Below are 14,301 nucleotides of genomic sequence, written 5' to 3'. Positions count from 1 at the left end.
CAACTAAGGAAGGATCATGCAGGAAGACTGTGCACACATCGAATTGAGATAACACAAAGAGAAAAACTACAAGAGGTTAGTTTTCTAGAATTTTATTTGTAAATTTAAATTCTTCATTAATTTATATTCATGTGAACGTTTCTTGATTTATGAAATCGCTTCCGCTGTTATTCAATTTGATCGAATTTATAATCATGTTCTTGCCGAATTGTTCCGGTAACTCAATGATTTCCAACAAATACTAGTTTAGTTCACCTCAAAGTAAATTCTGGTTTCGTCCCAATCGAGTGCCTTCGATCAAACCTTGCTCCGGATCGAGTTCGGGGGGCGCACCCATTTTTGTCGAGTTCGATTGTTGCCTGCTGATTCGTTTTGGTTATGTTTTGCTTTTGATCCACGATGATTCATTGTATCAAAACTAGCGTTCATGATTTAAAAGTTTGGAGGGAACACATTTGAGTAAATTTAATTTTATTAGATGGTACGAGCCCGGAAATCGGTTACATATCATGAAAGAACTTGTAAGTTTTAATATCTTCAACAATGAATCTAACTGCACCAACACAGCCCAACACTGCAACTATTGAAAACCAGACAGCAATGACAATGTTAAGGAGCAACACTGCATACCTCAACTTCCCGCGCTTGGCGGCCATCTTTCCGACTTTCATGTGAGCTAGAACGGGAAACACAAAGTCTAGTGGAGTGAATCCAATAGCTCCACAGATGCCAACAAAATCCCCAAAAAATGGCATGGCTGAGGCAACAAGTGATATCAAACCAATGTAAATTGTCGTGTAAACCAGACGGTACACGATACTAGTCTTCCTATATGGCTTTCTCCCTTCGAAATATGCATAAGTAGGTCTGCAGTAAATCTGTTCAACTCAGGACAAGAACATAGTAAGCATGTCACATCCAGAACTGCTCAACTGAGAGACTACACAATGGCTATGTGACCGTTAGCAACTACTTTGTATGCGTCCACGAAAATGAGCAGACACAGTTGCAAGAAAAGTTTGTCATGTAAGTGAGTTTGGCATGATCATTACCTGAAAGCATCCTGATATTTGAATGACCGCGAATAAATTGGCCATGATGATAGTCCACATAGGAGTTGTAAGTGAAGCCACAATGTAAGGCTGGACGTCGGAACCGAATGCCCAGTAACCAAAGAAAGCTAATTGCCAGTAACTTACAACTATGATAGTATATGCTGCTGATACACCTCTGTACATGTTCTGTTTTGCTGGATTTTTCACTGTATTCTATCAGAATTAACACACAGAAATTAACCCATTTTCCGGGATTTCACCATGATCAGAATGAACATATACAAACAATCACACAAAAAACGATTTCTTGCAGTTGTGTACTATGGTATCCAAATGAAGTGAGAGTAGTTTACTTGTATTTCAGGGAGCATTGCATCTCCAAATGAAAAGGCAATTGCACCAAGAGCATTAAAGGCTTTAAAAACTCTGGTAGATGAGCTGCCTTGCAAACTATGGCTAATTAATCCTCGATCCATTTTCTTCCCTGGAATATTTTTCACGTATAACACGACTCGCTACCTTTTCTATAAACCAGAGAAATCATTTTTCCGAGAGTGAAACTCACCGTTGTAAATCGTTACGCCGATGGTTGTACCAGCAAAGCCAACTGTACTTAGAGTACACAATGCATTCACCCATCTCAGTGAATGAATATCAGGGAACTGAGACAGAAAGAGCTCAAATGCTCCAAAGAACACAATGAAATGTTTCAGAGTCAAGCTACCATCAGGTTGATAATATTTGTATATGGCCTGTAGATCGATAAAATCATATTGTAATCCCATTTTGATCATGATTTTGCCATCTTGTTCGAAATCAACGGGGAATTCGATATAGGATTACCTTTAGGCTGCTCCCGGCAGCAATTTGAACAGCGATGTTATTCCCCAAGGAAGCCACCTGCTGAAAAAATGCAATAGACCAGTAACCCAATGGACCTTCAAAGATCAAACAAGAAACACATTTCAAGTTTAACATATTAGAATTACAATAAGATCCAACATTCAAACAAACATAGAACACAGGTAAATATCATAGCACAAAAGGATTTTCAAATGGAGAAAAACAGAGCTACCGTAAATGCTCTGGGCCAGATGCCGATAAGTAGTGTGTTTCTTGCCATCCCATCTCCAAAGGGACGCAATCAGTAGACTTGAATACCACGTAGCAAGAGTCCCCGCCACTAAACTCGTCACCCCTGCGTCGACCAAGAAACATCGAATATACATACAACATATTTCCATTGAGAAAGAACATACAAATGATGAAGCACGTGTTAGAGGGTGGTGTTAGTTACCGAGTGGCCAGCCAAGAGACGCAACGGCGAAAGGGAGCGGAGCATAGGCGGCGGGGGTGGCGATGGTGGTGGCGACGTGGAAAGCGGCGTGTTGCCAAGTGCCCGCAGGTTCATGATCAATCGCGTTTGAAGTTGGCAGTCCCCGCCACTCTGCCGATATAATTTCTTCTGGATTTTTTGGAGCTTCGTCTTTTACGTCGCGGTCGGATTCGGCCGCCATTGGGAGCTCTGTAAGCACAAGGAATACAATTCTGTACCATAAAAGGAACTTAAATGCAAACTACAACTTCATTGAAGAAAAATCAACTCAAGTGGAGGTGGAAGAAGATCGATCCCACAAGTTATTTGACTTTTCTGCAAATCGTTTTCATTGACTTTGACAAGTTAGTGCAATTTAATTAAGTTGAAATTTATGTAGTAATCTTTTGTTTTTACTCGTACTAGTATTTCACCGTAGTATATGAAAAATTATATAAAATTGTTGGTATGATACCATTCTAGATCTTAATATAATGGGAATCATAAGAAGGTTCGATTTAACTGGAAAATTTATTAGTTAAATCAATTTTTACAAAAAAAAAAATATAAGGAGTTTATCGAGACTAATTAAGTAGATCAAGATTCAAAACAAATACCCACAATGCTCTAAAAGCCATTACACGGCACAAACGAGCTGAAGGGTAATACATGAATCTGAGCTACTTAATATTAACCTCGAACCTTATAAAAAAATTTAACCAACCTTCAGATTACCATAATATCATCGACCATTACAATACCATGGTCATGTCGTAGGATAGTTATGATCTAGCATAGAGGACTTAGCCTGTCATTAGGCTAAATCAAAAATAAAAATAAATAAAATATACAAAATAAACAAAATAAAAGAGAATTACTTACAAAGATTGCGACCAGAAACTTCAAACTTTTATTATCAGAAAGACTTTTATTACAAAAGAGAGATATAGAGAAGAGAGAAAGGCGAGCAAACTCAAGCGTGCCTCTAAACTTACAAAACACACCTATAAATAGGAAGAGCCGGACATAAAACCCCGGATTCCACGCTACAATTTTTATTAAAATAATAAAAAGTAAAGATGCATTATTACATCTTTTAAAAGTAATATGACTTCTGACAATCTTTATAAAAGATGAAAGAGATATTTAAATATTATTGTAAAAATTGTTATATCAAAAATGTTTATGACATTTGAAATAATTCTTAAATGGAGATATCAATTTTGTATGGATAAATTGACTCCTTTGTCTTAATTGAATGAAACTCTTACTTAAAAATAATACAAAAATATATCTAGAAAAATTATATATTATTTTTCTATCAACATTTTTAAACATTAATAGTTTTCAAAAAATTCAATTTTTTTGTCATTGTCGATGAAAAAATTTGATTAAAAATGTTAATTATTTTTGGCAGGAACGGATCTAGGATGATAAATTTGGGGGGGGCCATATAATGTGCAGCATTGACGGAGTTACCGATTTCTAATGAGGATCGTTACTTTCGCTCTTTCAAAATTGTGGTGTGTTAGTTTTCTAAAACTATGTATTTGAGTGTAATAAATATATATAAGGAAATTTTGAAAACTATAGGATACGAACATTGAACAATGTAAAAGATTAAGGGGGAGTTTACGATCAATAGATATATATATTACAGTGTGAATAAATAAATAAATAATACATATATATATTTTTATATAGCAATATGCTTTTAAAAATTTTCGATGGCCACGACGAATCACTACTATTACCGAAATCAAATTTTAACTTAATTAAAATTTCATTTTTAGTCATTTACATTTTATTTTATAATTTAATTTAAATTTCAGTAAATATTTTAATTTTAACTATTTTTGAATATCTTTTCCAATACGAAAGGATAATTGAAAATAAAAATTTTAAAAATTTAGTTTTTGATTTATGAGAATTATCCACACATAACGTCAATGAAAAAAAAAGTTCAATAATCTTAATACAAACACAATTTGATACAAAATGAAATAAGTAACATTTTAAATCTTAAAATATCAAGACAAAAAGAAAAATTTTAACGACAAAGGAAAATAAGTAAAAATTTAAATCTTAAGACAAAGGGAAATGTAAAGGAAAAAAAAGAATAACAAAAACAGTATTCACGACGACATAATGAATATATTTAAATTTTAAATATTATTGTAAAACTTGTTATATCAAAAATGTTTATGGCATTTGAAATAATTCTTAAATGGAGATATCAATCGTGTGTGGATAAATTGACTTCTTTGTCTTAATTGAATGAAACTCTTACTTAAAAATAATACAAAAAAATATCTAAAAAAATTATATATTATTTTTCTATCAACATTTTTAAAAATTAATAGTTTTCAAAAAATTCAAATTTTGTCATTGTCGATGAAAAAATTTGATTAAAAATGTTAATTACTTTTAGAATATATTAAATAAATTTATATCAAGGTTGTAATTAAGATACATATAATAGCGATTTATAAAAATTCAATACACCAAAGTTAATATATGTGTCTCACGCTTGATATATAACATAGGTATAATTTGTTTTAAATTTTTTAGGGGCTAATTACATACATTATCCGAAATCACGAGATTGCTGAAAACTCTCTATAACCCTTAAATCAACAAGGAGAGTTAATAGATCATTTTTTTTATATGAAGTTTTTAGCAATTTCAGAATTTCACAAGGAAGTAATGTATGTGATTAACCAAATTTTTTTAATCATAATTTTATTCTAGAAAAATAAAAATAGGTGGTACACATTTGAATTTAAACGCAATTTAGATTTTGAGGATATATGACTTTATAGGAAACAGTACTTCTCTTTGATGAATGAGAATTGTTTCCTAAAAACTCTTTCAAATACAACTTTTGTTAAAAAAACTTAAAAGTTCTTTCTAAAGTTCTCCCAAACATTACTTTGTCGGATTGATAAGCTGAGAAAAAATATTTCCTAGAAGTTCTTTCAAATAAAAATTTTGTTAAAAAACAGAAAATTCTTTCTAAAACTCTCTTGAACATTATCTCAGTTAGAGCGATATTATCGGTCTAGAGTCGTTAATTGGACTTGTCTAGGATGAATGATTTGGGTACTACCCAAAGGGTATGATCTCATTAACCATCTCAATACGGTTAAGTTCAACCTATCTTAAGAGTATGACCCTAATAAAAAATAGAAAAGATGAAAAAAGTGTTAAATAATGTGATACGTGAATATATATTAAAAAAATTTAAATAATCTTTTCTGAATTCAAGAGATTTAAAAATTTTAACAATTTTTGTTATATTAATTTTTTTATGTTATGAGTTAAATGATTATTTAATTTAAAATTCAAAATATAGATGAAAATGTAGATAGATTAATTAGAATATGGAGAATATAGATAAGACGTAAATTTATTAAAAAGAGTTTAATGACATTTTTTATTAAAAGAAAATAGTTGAGGAGAAGCAAGTGTTTTTGGATTATTAAAAAATAGATCAACACAAAAGATTCTTAATAATATAATAAATGAAATTAAAGAAATAATCTTGTTTTAAAATTTTGATCTATAATTTATTTTTTAAAAAAAACTAATCTAAAATGTAATTTTTGTTTTTTAGGAGAATATATAATTTATTAAAAATTTGAAGGGTTACAATTTTCATTCGAAAAATCGTAGATGAACTCTCGAGGTGAACTATATAATAAAAAAATTAAATATATAATCTTGTTTTAATTTTTGATCTATAATGTAAATTTTTTTTAAAGAGTAATCTATTTTTTAATTTTATTTAGTAGAATATATAATTTTATTAAAAATTTGAAGGGTTACAATCTTCATTCAGAACATCGTAATGAACGCTGGAGGTGAAGTTAGATTCATAATAATATAATTAAAAATATATATATATATATAATCTTGTTTAATTTTTTTTTTATCTATTATGTAATTTTTTTAAAGACTAATATAGATGTAAATTTTTTTTTTTGAGGAGAAGATATAATTTTATTAAAAATTTGAAGGGTTACATTCTTTATTCAAAATATCGTAGATAAACTCTGGAGGGTTATAATTATTGTTGGATGATAGTATATATGTGAATTTTTTAGAAAAATAATGATGCAACTATGTTACAGATATTTGTTATTTGTATAAATAATGTGCGAAATAATCGGATGTTTGAAATTTGAAAAATGGGTGCTGTGGTATTTATAAATTTTCTCAAATTGTATTTTTTTTATAGCATCTTTACTATATTATTAAGTTTCACGGATAGACATAGAATAACCAACTTTGGTATGATGGTATAGTTTTTAATAATCCAAAAATATCAATTTTCTTAAACTCTGTGTTGAATCCGATATTTTGGTGATAACAAACAACAACTCATTGTATAGGAATGTGCTGCCAACCATTGTATTTCAGGAATCTACTACAACTTCTACCGGAAGCTTGTCAACCGCCTTTGCTCTCGACCGGCTGAAGTCACAAGCCTATCGACTGGCTATCAAAACCAGCAGAGGATAAATCTATCTACCGGAAGCTTGTCAACCGCCTTTGTCTCTCGACCGGTTGAAGTCACAAGCTTATCGACTGGTTATTCAAACCAGCAGAGGATAAATCTATCTACCGGAAGCTTGTCAACCGCCTTTGTCTCTCGACCGGTTGAAGTCACAAGCTTATCGACTGGTTATTCAAACCAGCAGAGGACAAATATCTCTACAGGTAGAATGCCAACTGCTTTTCAGGATATCTCAAGACAAGTACCTGTGACAAGATGTTCTTTGCAAGATCTTTTATTAAAAGCAGAACCGGCGTGTCAGAAGATATGTTGACTCCTGCAATCGAGACAACAGGTTGCACCAAAATGGCAAAAACACAGAATGACTACAGATAAAGCATTCGACCGTTTATTCCAGTTTTGGACCTTGGAAGTTGTCTGCAGTGTACGATCTTCATGCAGAATCATCAATGCATTTATGAGCATTAAATGTGCATTCAATGCAGCATCAGAACGTTCAAAATAAAGACGTTGATGATTGACCTATATAAAGGGAAGATTGCTCAAGAAGTGGGACAACAGACAACAAAGAGAGACAAGCAATTCAGAAAAATCTCAATTAACTCAATCACTTGAATAATATCAGAAGTCCTCATCTGATATACTTGAGCACACTTACAAGATCATTCGTTTGCTGCTCAAATAAACCCTCGCCTACAGTTCACATATCTGATCGTCAAGGATCATCCTAGGGTTTTCAAGCCTCTCGACCGCTCTGCAGTTTGAGAAGCTCAACTCAACTATACTCATTGTTGAAGAGAATTGAAGCTACTCTGAAAGCTTCCACCAGTCTGATAAGAACTGAGAATATTATCTGTGTAAATCTAGGAGTTTCGGATTAGGCATTGGATAAGTCCTAAGTCTGAAGTGGGTGTATTACAAGACGTTGTAATAACCAAAGTCTTCTAGTGAATTCCTTCCTAAGTGGAAGAAGGGGAGACGTAGAAGGATTAAGCCTTCGAACTTCCATAAATCGTGCCTTAGTCTTTACTGCTATTTATCTTACATTCTGCTCATACATTGCATTATAAACTTTGCATCACTAAAACCTCTGAACTATTTCCGCACTATTTAAGTTGTTCAAACCGTTTTAGAAGTTGAGAAAACAGATTAAGTGAACTAAACCTCACTTGATCATTTTGAAGAAGAAGAAGAAAAGTTTCAGAGTGTATTCACCCCCCCTCTACCCTCTGAACCGATCCCAACAAGTGGTATCAGAGCGAGTTCCTTTCTCAACTGCTGATCTGAAGTTTTAAAATCATGACTTCTTTCAACAGAATTCCTATGTTTTCTAAAGAAGAGTATGATGATTGGAAAATTCGCATGCAGGCACATCTTGCAGCACAGGATGATGACATGCTATATGTCATAACAGACGGTCCTATCAAAATTATGAAGGTCAACCCAGCTCTAGCCGATGGTGCAGGACAAATGATTGAGAAACCAAGAGCTGAGTGGACCACTGAGGACAAAAAGAAGGCCAATCTTGACAATGTGGCCCGGGACATCCTATACAAAACACTGGATAAGAATATGTTCAGCAAAATCAAGTCATGTTCCACAGCAAAGGAGATTTGGGAGAAGCTCACTCAGCTATGTGAAGGGAATGACCAGACAAAGGAAAACAAGCTCACTTTGGCCATTCAAAAATATGACAACGCCAAAATGAAGCCAGGGGAAACCATGGCTGAATTTGATGAACGGTTCAGTAGTATCATCTGTGATCTTATTGCTTTAGGTAAAACTTATACTAACCGTGAAATTGCTGTGAAGGTTATGAGAGCTTTACCCAAAGAATGGGAGATCAAGACAGTGGCCATGAGAGAGTCAAAAGACTTAAGCAAGGTTGAACTGCATGATCTCTTTGCAGATCTCAAAGCCTACGAGTTCGAGCTCAACATGAGAACAGAAGATGAACCATCTACTTCTCAACCAACCAAGGCCTTAACCTCAACCGTGATATGTCCACCGATCGAGGAAGCTCCAAAGAGATCAGCTGAGCAAATCAGCAATGAAGCCATGACACTCTTTGTCAAGAAATTTGGTAGATTTATGCGTAAAAACAATTCTAAATTTAAAAATTATCATAAATCAGACCATACAAAGGATGGTCCTACTTGTTTTAACTGTGGCAAGTCAGGCCACTTCATTGCAGACTGCACCAAGCCTAAGAACAATGATCAGAAGCAATTCTCCGAAAGAAGAAGGGGTAAGGAGGATAAAAGGACGTTTAGAAAAGGAAGAGACCAAAGGGTTCTAGTAGCAGACGAAAGCAAAAGCAAGTGGGCTGAGTCTGACTCTGACAACTCCAATACCGGAAGCTCTTCAGATGACAGCGATGATGAAAAAGTGGAATGCCTTATGGCCGACATCGAAGAAGAAGCTGAGGAGGTATTTGACTTTGGCTCACCTGAATTTACTCACAGTGATTTAGTTACTGCTTTACACGAAATGGCTAATGAATACAAAACATTATCCAAGGAGTTCGAGGAAGTAAAGGCAGAAAGAGCTGACCTAAAAGATAAGTCAAGCAAATCAAGCTGCATGCAGCAAAAAGAGCTTGATGGTCTTAAGGTCAAGCTAAGTCTGCTGGCTACTGAGAACGACACCTTGAAAAGAGTATTCCAAGCTACCTTGATTGAGAATAAAAAACTACTTGAAACCATTAAGGCTTGGAATAAATCTTCTGTAACCATTGACAAGATTCAAGAAATCCAAAGACCGGTACATGATAAAACCGGTCTAGGGTTTGGAACAAATGAACAGTCTATGGAATCCTGTATTCAGTCAAGCCTGGACAAAGGCAATCTTAACAAAATAAGATTTGTCAGGTCCAGCACGATATATGAACACGATAAGTGCAGCTTTGACAAAAATCAGAAAGTATCTAACGAACGAAGCTCTAAGCATAGAGGGCTGGGATATGTGGATCCCCAGACCTCTAATCAAAGAGGAACTTGGATCAAACCAAAACCTAATGAAAGAAGAAAGGGAAACCAATCTAATTTCAAAAGGCCATGGAATGAGTCTAACTACTCTAAGAAAAGATGGTCAAAGGAGAAGCCTTACCAGTACTTTAATTGCAGGCCAGTTCAAAAGAGGTACAGGCTAACTGATGAAAATCAAAAAGGCAAGCAGCACACAGCAACCTCACAAGCACACACATTTACTGCCTATCGACCGCACAGATTTTTGGACACACACACGGGCAAACCTGTAAGGGTGTTCCAGGTGTGGGTCCCGAAAGGGCTAATCCGACCTGGACCCTACTAAATATGGGTACCAAAAGTTCTTCACTCTTTGCAGGTACTAAAAGTCCAAACGGGCGAGAAAACCACTTCTATCAAGGACACTACCTGGTATTTAGATAGCGGTTGCTCACGACACATGACAGGGAATCCAGAACTTATAACAGAAGTGGTGTTGTGCAAAGGACCAAAGATCAGCTTTGGAGACAACTCCAAAGGTAAAACCGTGGGTAAGGGTAAGATTATCCATGGTAACATCATTATTAAAGATGTGTTACTTGTTGACAAACTATGCTATAATTTGATAAGTGTTAGTCAACTATGTGACAATGATCATTCGGTCGAGTTTCACAAACACACTTGCCTCATAAAAAATGACAAAGGTGAGACTCTTATGACCGGTGTACGAGACCTAAACACCTACAAGGTAAACTGGTCTTGCTCACATATTTCTTCACCTACTTGTCTTACTGCTCATCATGATAAACATTGGTTGTGGCATAAGCGGTTAAATCATCTAAATTTTAAGTCCATTTTTAACTTGAGGAAGCATGATTTGGTTTCTGGTCTGCCCGAAGGAGATTTTATAAAAGACAAAGTTTGTCCTGCTTGTCAACTAGGAAAGCAGGTGAGAGCAACCTTTAAAAATAAAGGGTGTATGTCTTCTTCCAAATGTTTAGACTTACTTCACATGGACCTATTTGGTCCTATACCAGTAAGAAGCATAGGGGGAATGAGATATGCTCTTGTTGTTATAGATGACTTTTCTCGATTTACTTGGGTCATCTTTCTCTCTTCAAAAGATCAAACTGCACCTCACCTGATTAAGCTTTTTAAACGCTTGCAAAATGAACAATCTACTGTGATAGATAGAATCAGGAGTGATAGAGGGACTGAATTTTTAAACACCACTCTTATGACTTATCTAGATGATCAGGGAATCAAGCATGAGTTGTCAGCTGCTAGATCCCCACAGCAAAATGGGGTGGCTGAAAGAAGGAACCGTACTTTAAAAGAAGCAGCCAGAACTATGATTGCTGATTCAAATGTTTCTCAAAGGCTTTGGGCAGAAGCAGTTAACACAGCTTGCTATACTCAAAACAGATCTATGATTAATAAACGATTTAACAAAACTCCATATGAGATCTGGAATGGCACAAAACCTGATATTTCATACTTCAAAATTTTTGGGTGCAAATGCTTTATCCACAACAATGGCAAAAAACCATTTGACAGCCTTCGATGCCAAAGCAGACGAAGGAACTTTTATTGGTTACTCAGCCGTTAGCAGAGCTTATCGAGTGTTCAATCAAAGATCACTAACGGTCGAGGAAACCATTCATGTTGTTTTTGATGAATCTACTCTTTGTACAGAACAAACTCAAGGGAGCATAAATGATCTGAGTCATAGACTGGAAAACACAAATCTACAGGAAGAGAGTGACAGTGATCTATATCCTCCAAAGAAGGATGATCCAGTTCCCTCTATCGGGTGTGATCAAACAAGGCCAGAAGTGGATCCACCGGTTGATAACAATCCTCCAGCCAATGATGATCCAGTAAACGAGGACGTTCATCAACCAATTGATGACAACCCTTTAGGGAATTATTTTAGGTGGAACAAAGATCATCCACCTGGGTTGGTCATAGGTGACCCTTCTGCTCCTCGAAAAACACGTGGTCAAATGATTAATGAATTCTTGCATGCAGCTTTCATATCTCAGGTAGAGCCCAAGAAAATAGATGAAGCTCTATCAGATGCCAGCTGGATTGAAGCTATGCAAGAAGAGTTGAATCAATTCACCCGCAACAATGTTTGGCATCTAGTTCCTCGACCGAAAAATCAAAATGTGATTGGAACTAGATGGGTGTTTCGTAACAAGCTCGATGAACATGGCACTGTTGTGCGTAACAAAGCTCGACTTGTTGCTCAAGGATTCAGACAAGAAGAAGGCATAGACTTTGAGGAATCCTTCGCGCCAGTTGCAAGACTAGAAGCAATCCGCATCTTTCTTGCTTATGCAGCCTTCAAGAATTTTAAAGTTTATCAAATGGATGTGAAGTCTGCATTCCTCAATGGTCTACTTCAAGAAGAGGTGTACGTTGAACAACCACCAGGTTTTGTCAATCCTACTCATCCTCAATATATCTATAAACTTGACAAAGCTCTCTATGGATTAAAACAAGCACCGCGTGCTTGGTATGACACATTACTAAAATTTTTACTGGAACATGATTTCCAAATTGGAACGGTCGATAAGACCCTGTTTAAATTTGTAAAAGGTGATCATGTGTTACTAGTACAAATTTATGTTGATGACATTATATTTGGGTCAACTAACCCCAAGTTGTGCTCAAAGTTCTCTAAACTGATGCAAGAGAAGTTTGAAATGAGCATGATGGGCGAGCTAAACTTCTTTCTTGGACTTCAAGTGAAGCAACTTGAAACTGGAATATTCATCAATCAGTCCAAGTATGCCAAGGAATTGGTAAAGAAGTTTGGAATGGAACAATGCTCAACTGTATCTACCCCCATGAGTACATCAATTAAGCTTGATAAAGATGAAGGGGGAGTTCCGGTCGAGGTAACCATGTATCGAGGCCTTATTGGTTCACTGCTCTATTTGACTGCCAGTCGACCGGATATCATGTATTCAGTTTGTTTATGTGCTAGATTTCAAGCTGCACCTAAGCAATCTCATTTCATTGCTACCAAACGAATACTTAAATATATTAAAGGAACTACTAATGTGGGTCTTTGGTATCCCAAAGATTCAAATCTCAATCTTATTGGCTATTCAGATGCAGATTATGCAGGTTGTAGAATTGATCGCAAAAGTACAAGTGGCACATGTCAATTCCTTGGAGATAGACTAATTTCGTGGTCAAGTAAGAAGCAGACATCAATTGCTACCTCGACCGCCGAAGCAGAATACCTTGCTGCTGGCAGCTGTTGTGCTCAAATACTCTGGATTCAACAGCAGCTTAATGATTATGGGATTCGGTCGAGTGAAGCTCCAATCTACTGTGACAATACAAGTGCCATAGCCATCACTCACAATCCAGTGATGCACTCTAGGACAAAGCACATTGATGTCAGGCATCACTTTATCCGAGATCATGTCTTAAAGAAGGAAATCAGGCTGGAATACATCTCTACCGATCAGCAAGCAACAGACATATTCACCAAGCCACTACCGGACGCTAAGTTTTCATATTTTCGAAATATTCTTGGCTTAGTAGATTTAAGTTAGTATGCATGTGTTTAGGGGGAATGATTGTCAATATGACATTAATAGATTAGCTGTTACGTTGCCATAAATATTGGCATATCATCCGCCTTTAACTAGTCTCTGACAGGCTTCGTACTAGCAGCTTGGTGTTTGAACCAAATGACATTAATTGGGCGCCGTGATTATGCTCTTCAAAACTTTTTGAATTTCAAAAATACTTTTCATGACGTCACCCTATGGCCCATAGGTTCCTATATATATACTTCTTTACACTCGTATATCAATCTTTCACCTTTGCTAAAAGCTTTCATATTGTATTAAACGCATCATCAAATTACTCTCTAGATTTTGCTTACTCTCTGCTCGAGTTCTTATCTACAGCTATCATGTCGATCCAGAAGACTTGCCTCGCAATCAACTTTGATTCCGTTGTTAAGGCAAACAACGCAGGAATATCTGAGGTCTTCACCATGCTTGAAGCCTCTGGACTGAAGAAATTTCTGGAATGCAGCGCCATCTGCGATTTGCCTGTTTTGAAGGAGTTCTTCGCAACCGCTCAAATCGAGCATGGGACTATCAAATGCTTGATCAAGACAGAGGTCTACTCCTTCAATCAGAAGTTCTTCGCCAGCACATTTGATCTGCCCTCCAGGGGTTTGACAAAATGCACGGATCTTCCAGATGGTAACTACTCTTATTGGTTGAAGGAGTTCTCAACTACTGATGCTTCGATCAAACTGCCGGCCCAGAAGACATCTCTCAAAGCTCCATTCAGGCTACTGACTAATATCGTGGCCAAGAATCTTCTGGCCAAGGCTGGATCTTACGACAAGGTGACGCTGGAGAAATTTCAATACATGGCTTGTATTGCCTCCAAGATCAACATAAACTG

General features: G+C 35.8%; 1 protein-coding gene across 1 annotated transcript; it reads right to left on the bottom strand.

The window, feature by feature from the left end:
* Window positions 1–465: 465 nt before the first annotated feature.
* LOC140884609 (GABA transporter 1-like) lies at window positions 466–2,621 on the bottom strand. The gene is made up of 7 exons (XM_073291409.1): window positions 2,353–2,621; window positions 2,131–2,253; window positions 1,899–1,993; window positions 1,621–1,807; window positions 1,409–1,539; window positions 1,053–1,268; window positions 466–878 (listed from the first exon to the last, which is right to left on the bottom strand). The coding sequence occupies exons 1-7, from the start codon at window positions 2,570–2,572 to the stop codon at window positions 501–503; spliced, it is 1,350 nt and encodes a 449-aa protein (XP_073147510.1). The 5' UTR covers window positions 2,573–2,621; the 3' UTR covers window positions 466–500.
* Between the last annotated feature and the right edge of the window lie 11,680 nt (window positions 2,622–14,301).

Source organism: Henckelia pumila, chromosome 2, assembly GCF_033568475.1.
Source record: "Henckelia pumila isolate YLH828 chromosome 2, ASM3356847v2, whole genome shotgun sequence".
Lineage (NCBI taxonomy): Eukaryota > Viridiplantae > Streptophyta > Magnoliopsida > Lamiales > Gesneriaceae > Henckelia > Henckelia pumila.
The sequence above is the reverse complement of the archived record's forward strand: the minus strand, read 5'-3'. Positions and strand labels throughout refer to the sequence as shown.

Coding starts and splice junctions, on each gene's coding strand:
- LOC140884609 (XM_073291409.1), bottom strand. CDS start 2,572: ATGGCGGCCGAATCCGACCGCGACGTAAAAGACGAAGCTCCAAAAAAT. Junction 2,254..2,352: donor GTCTCTTGGCTGGCCACTCG/GTAACTAACACC, acceptor TGGTCGACGCAG/GGGTGACGAGTTTAGTGGCG. Junction 1,994..2,130: donor TCTGGCCCAGAGCATTTACG/GTAGCTCTGTTT, acceptor TGATCTTTGAAG/GTCCATTGGGTTACTGGTCT.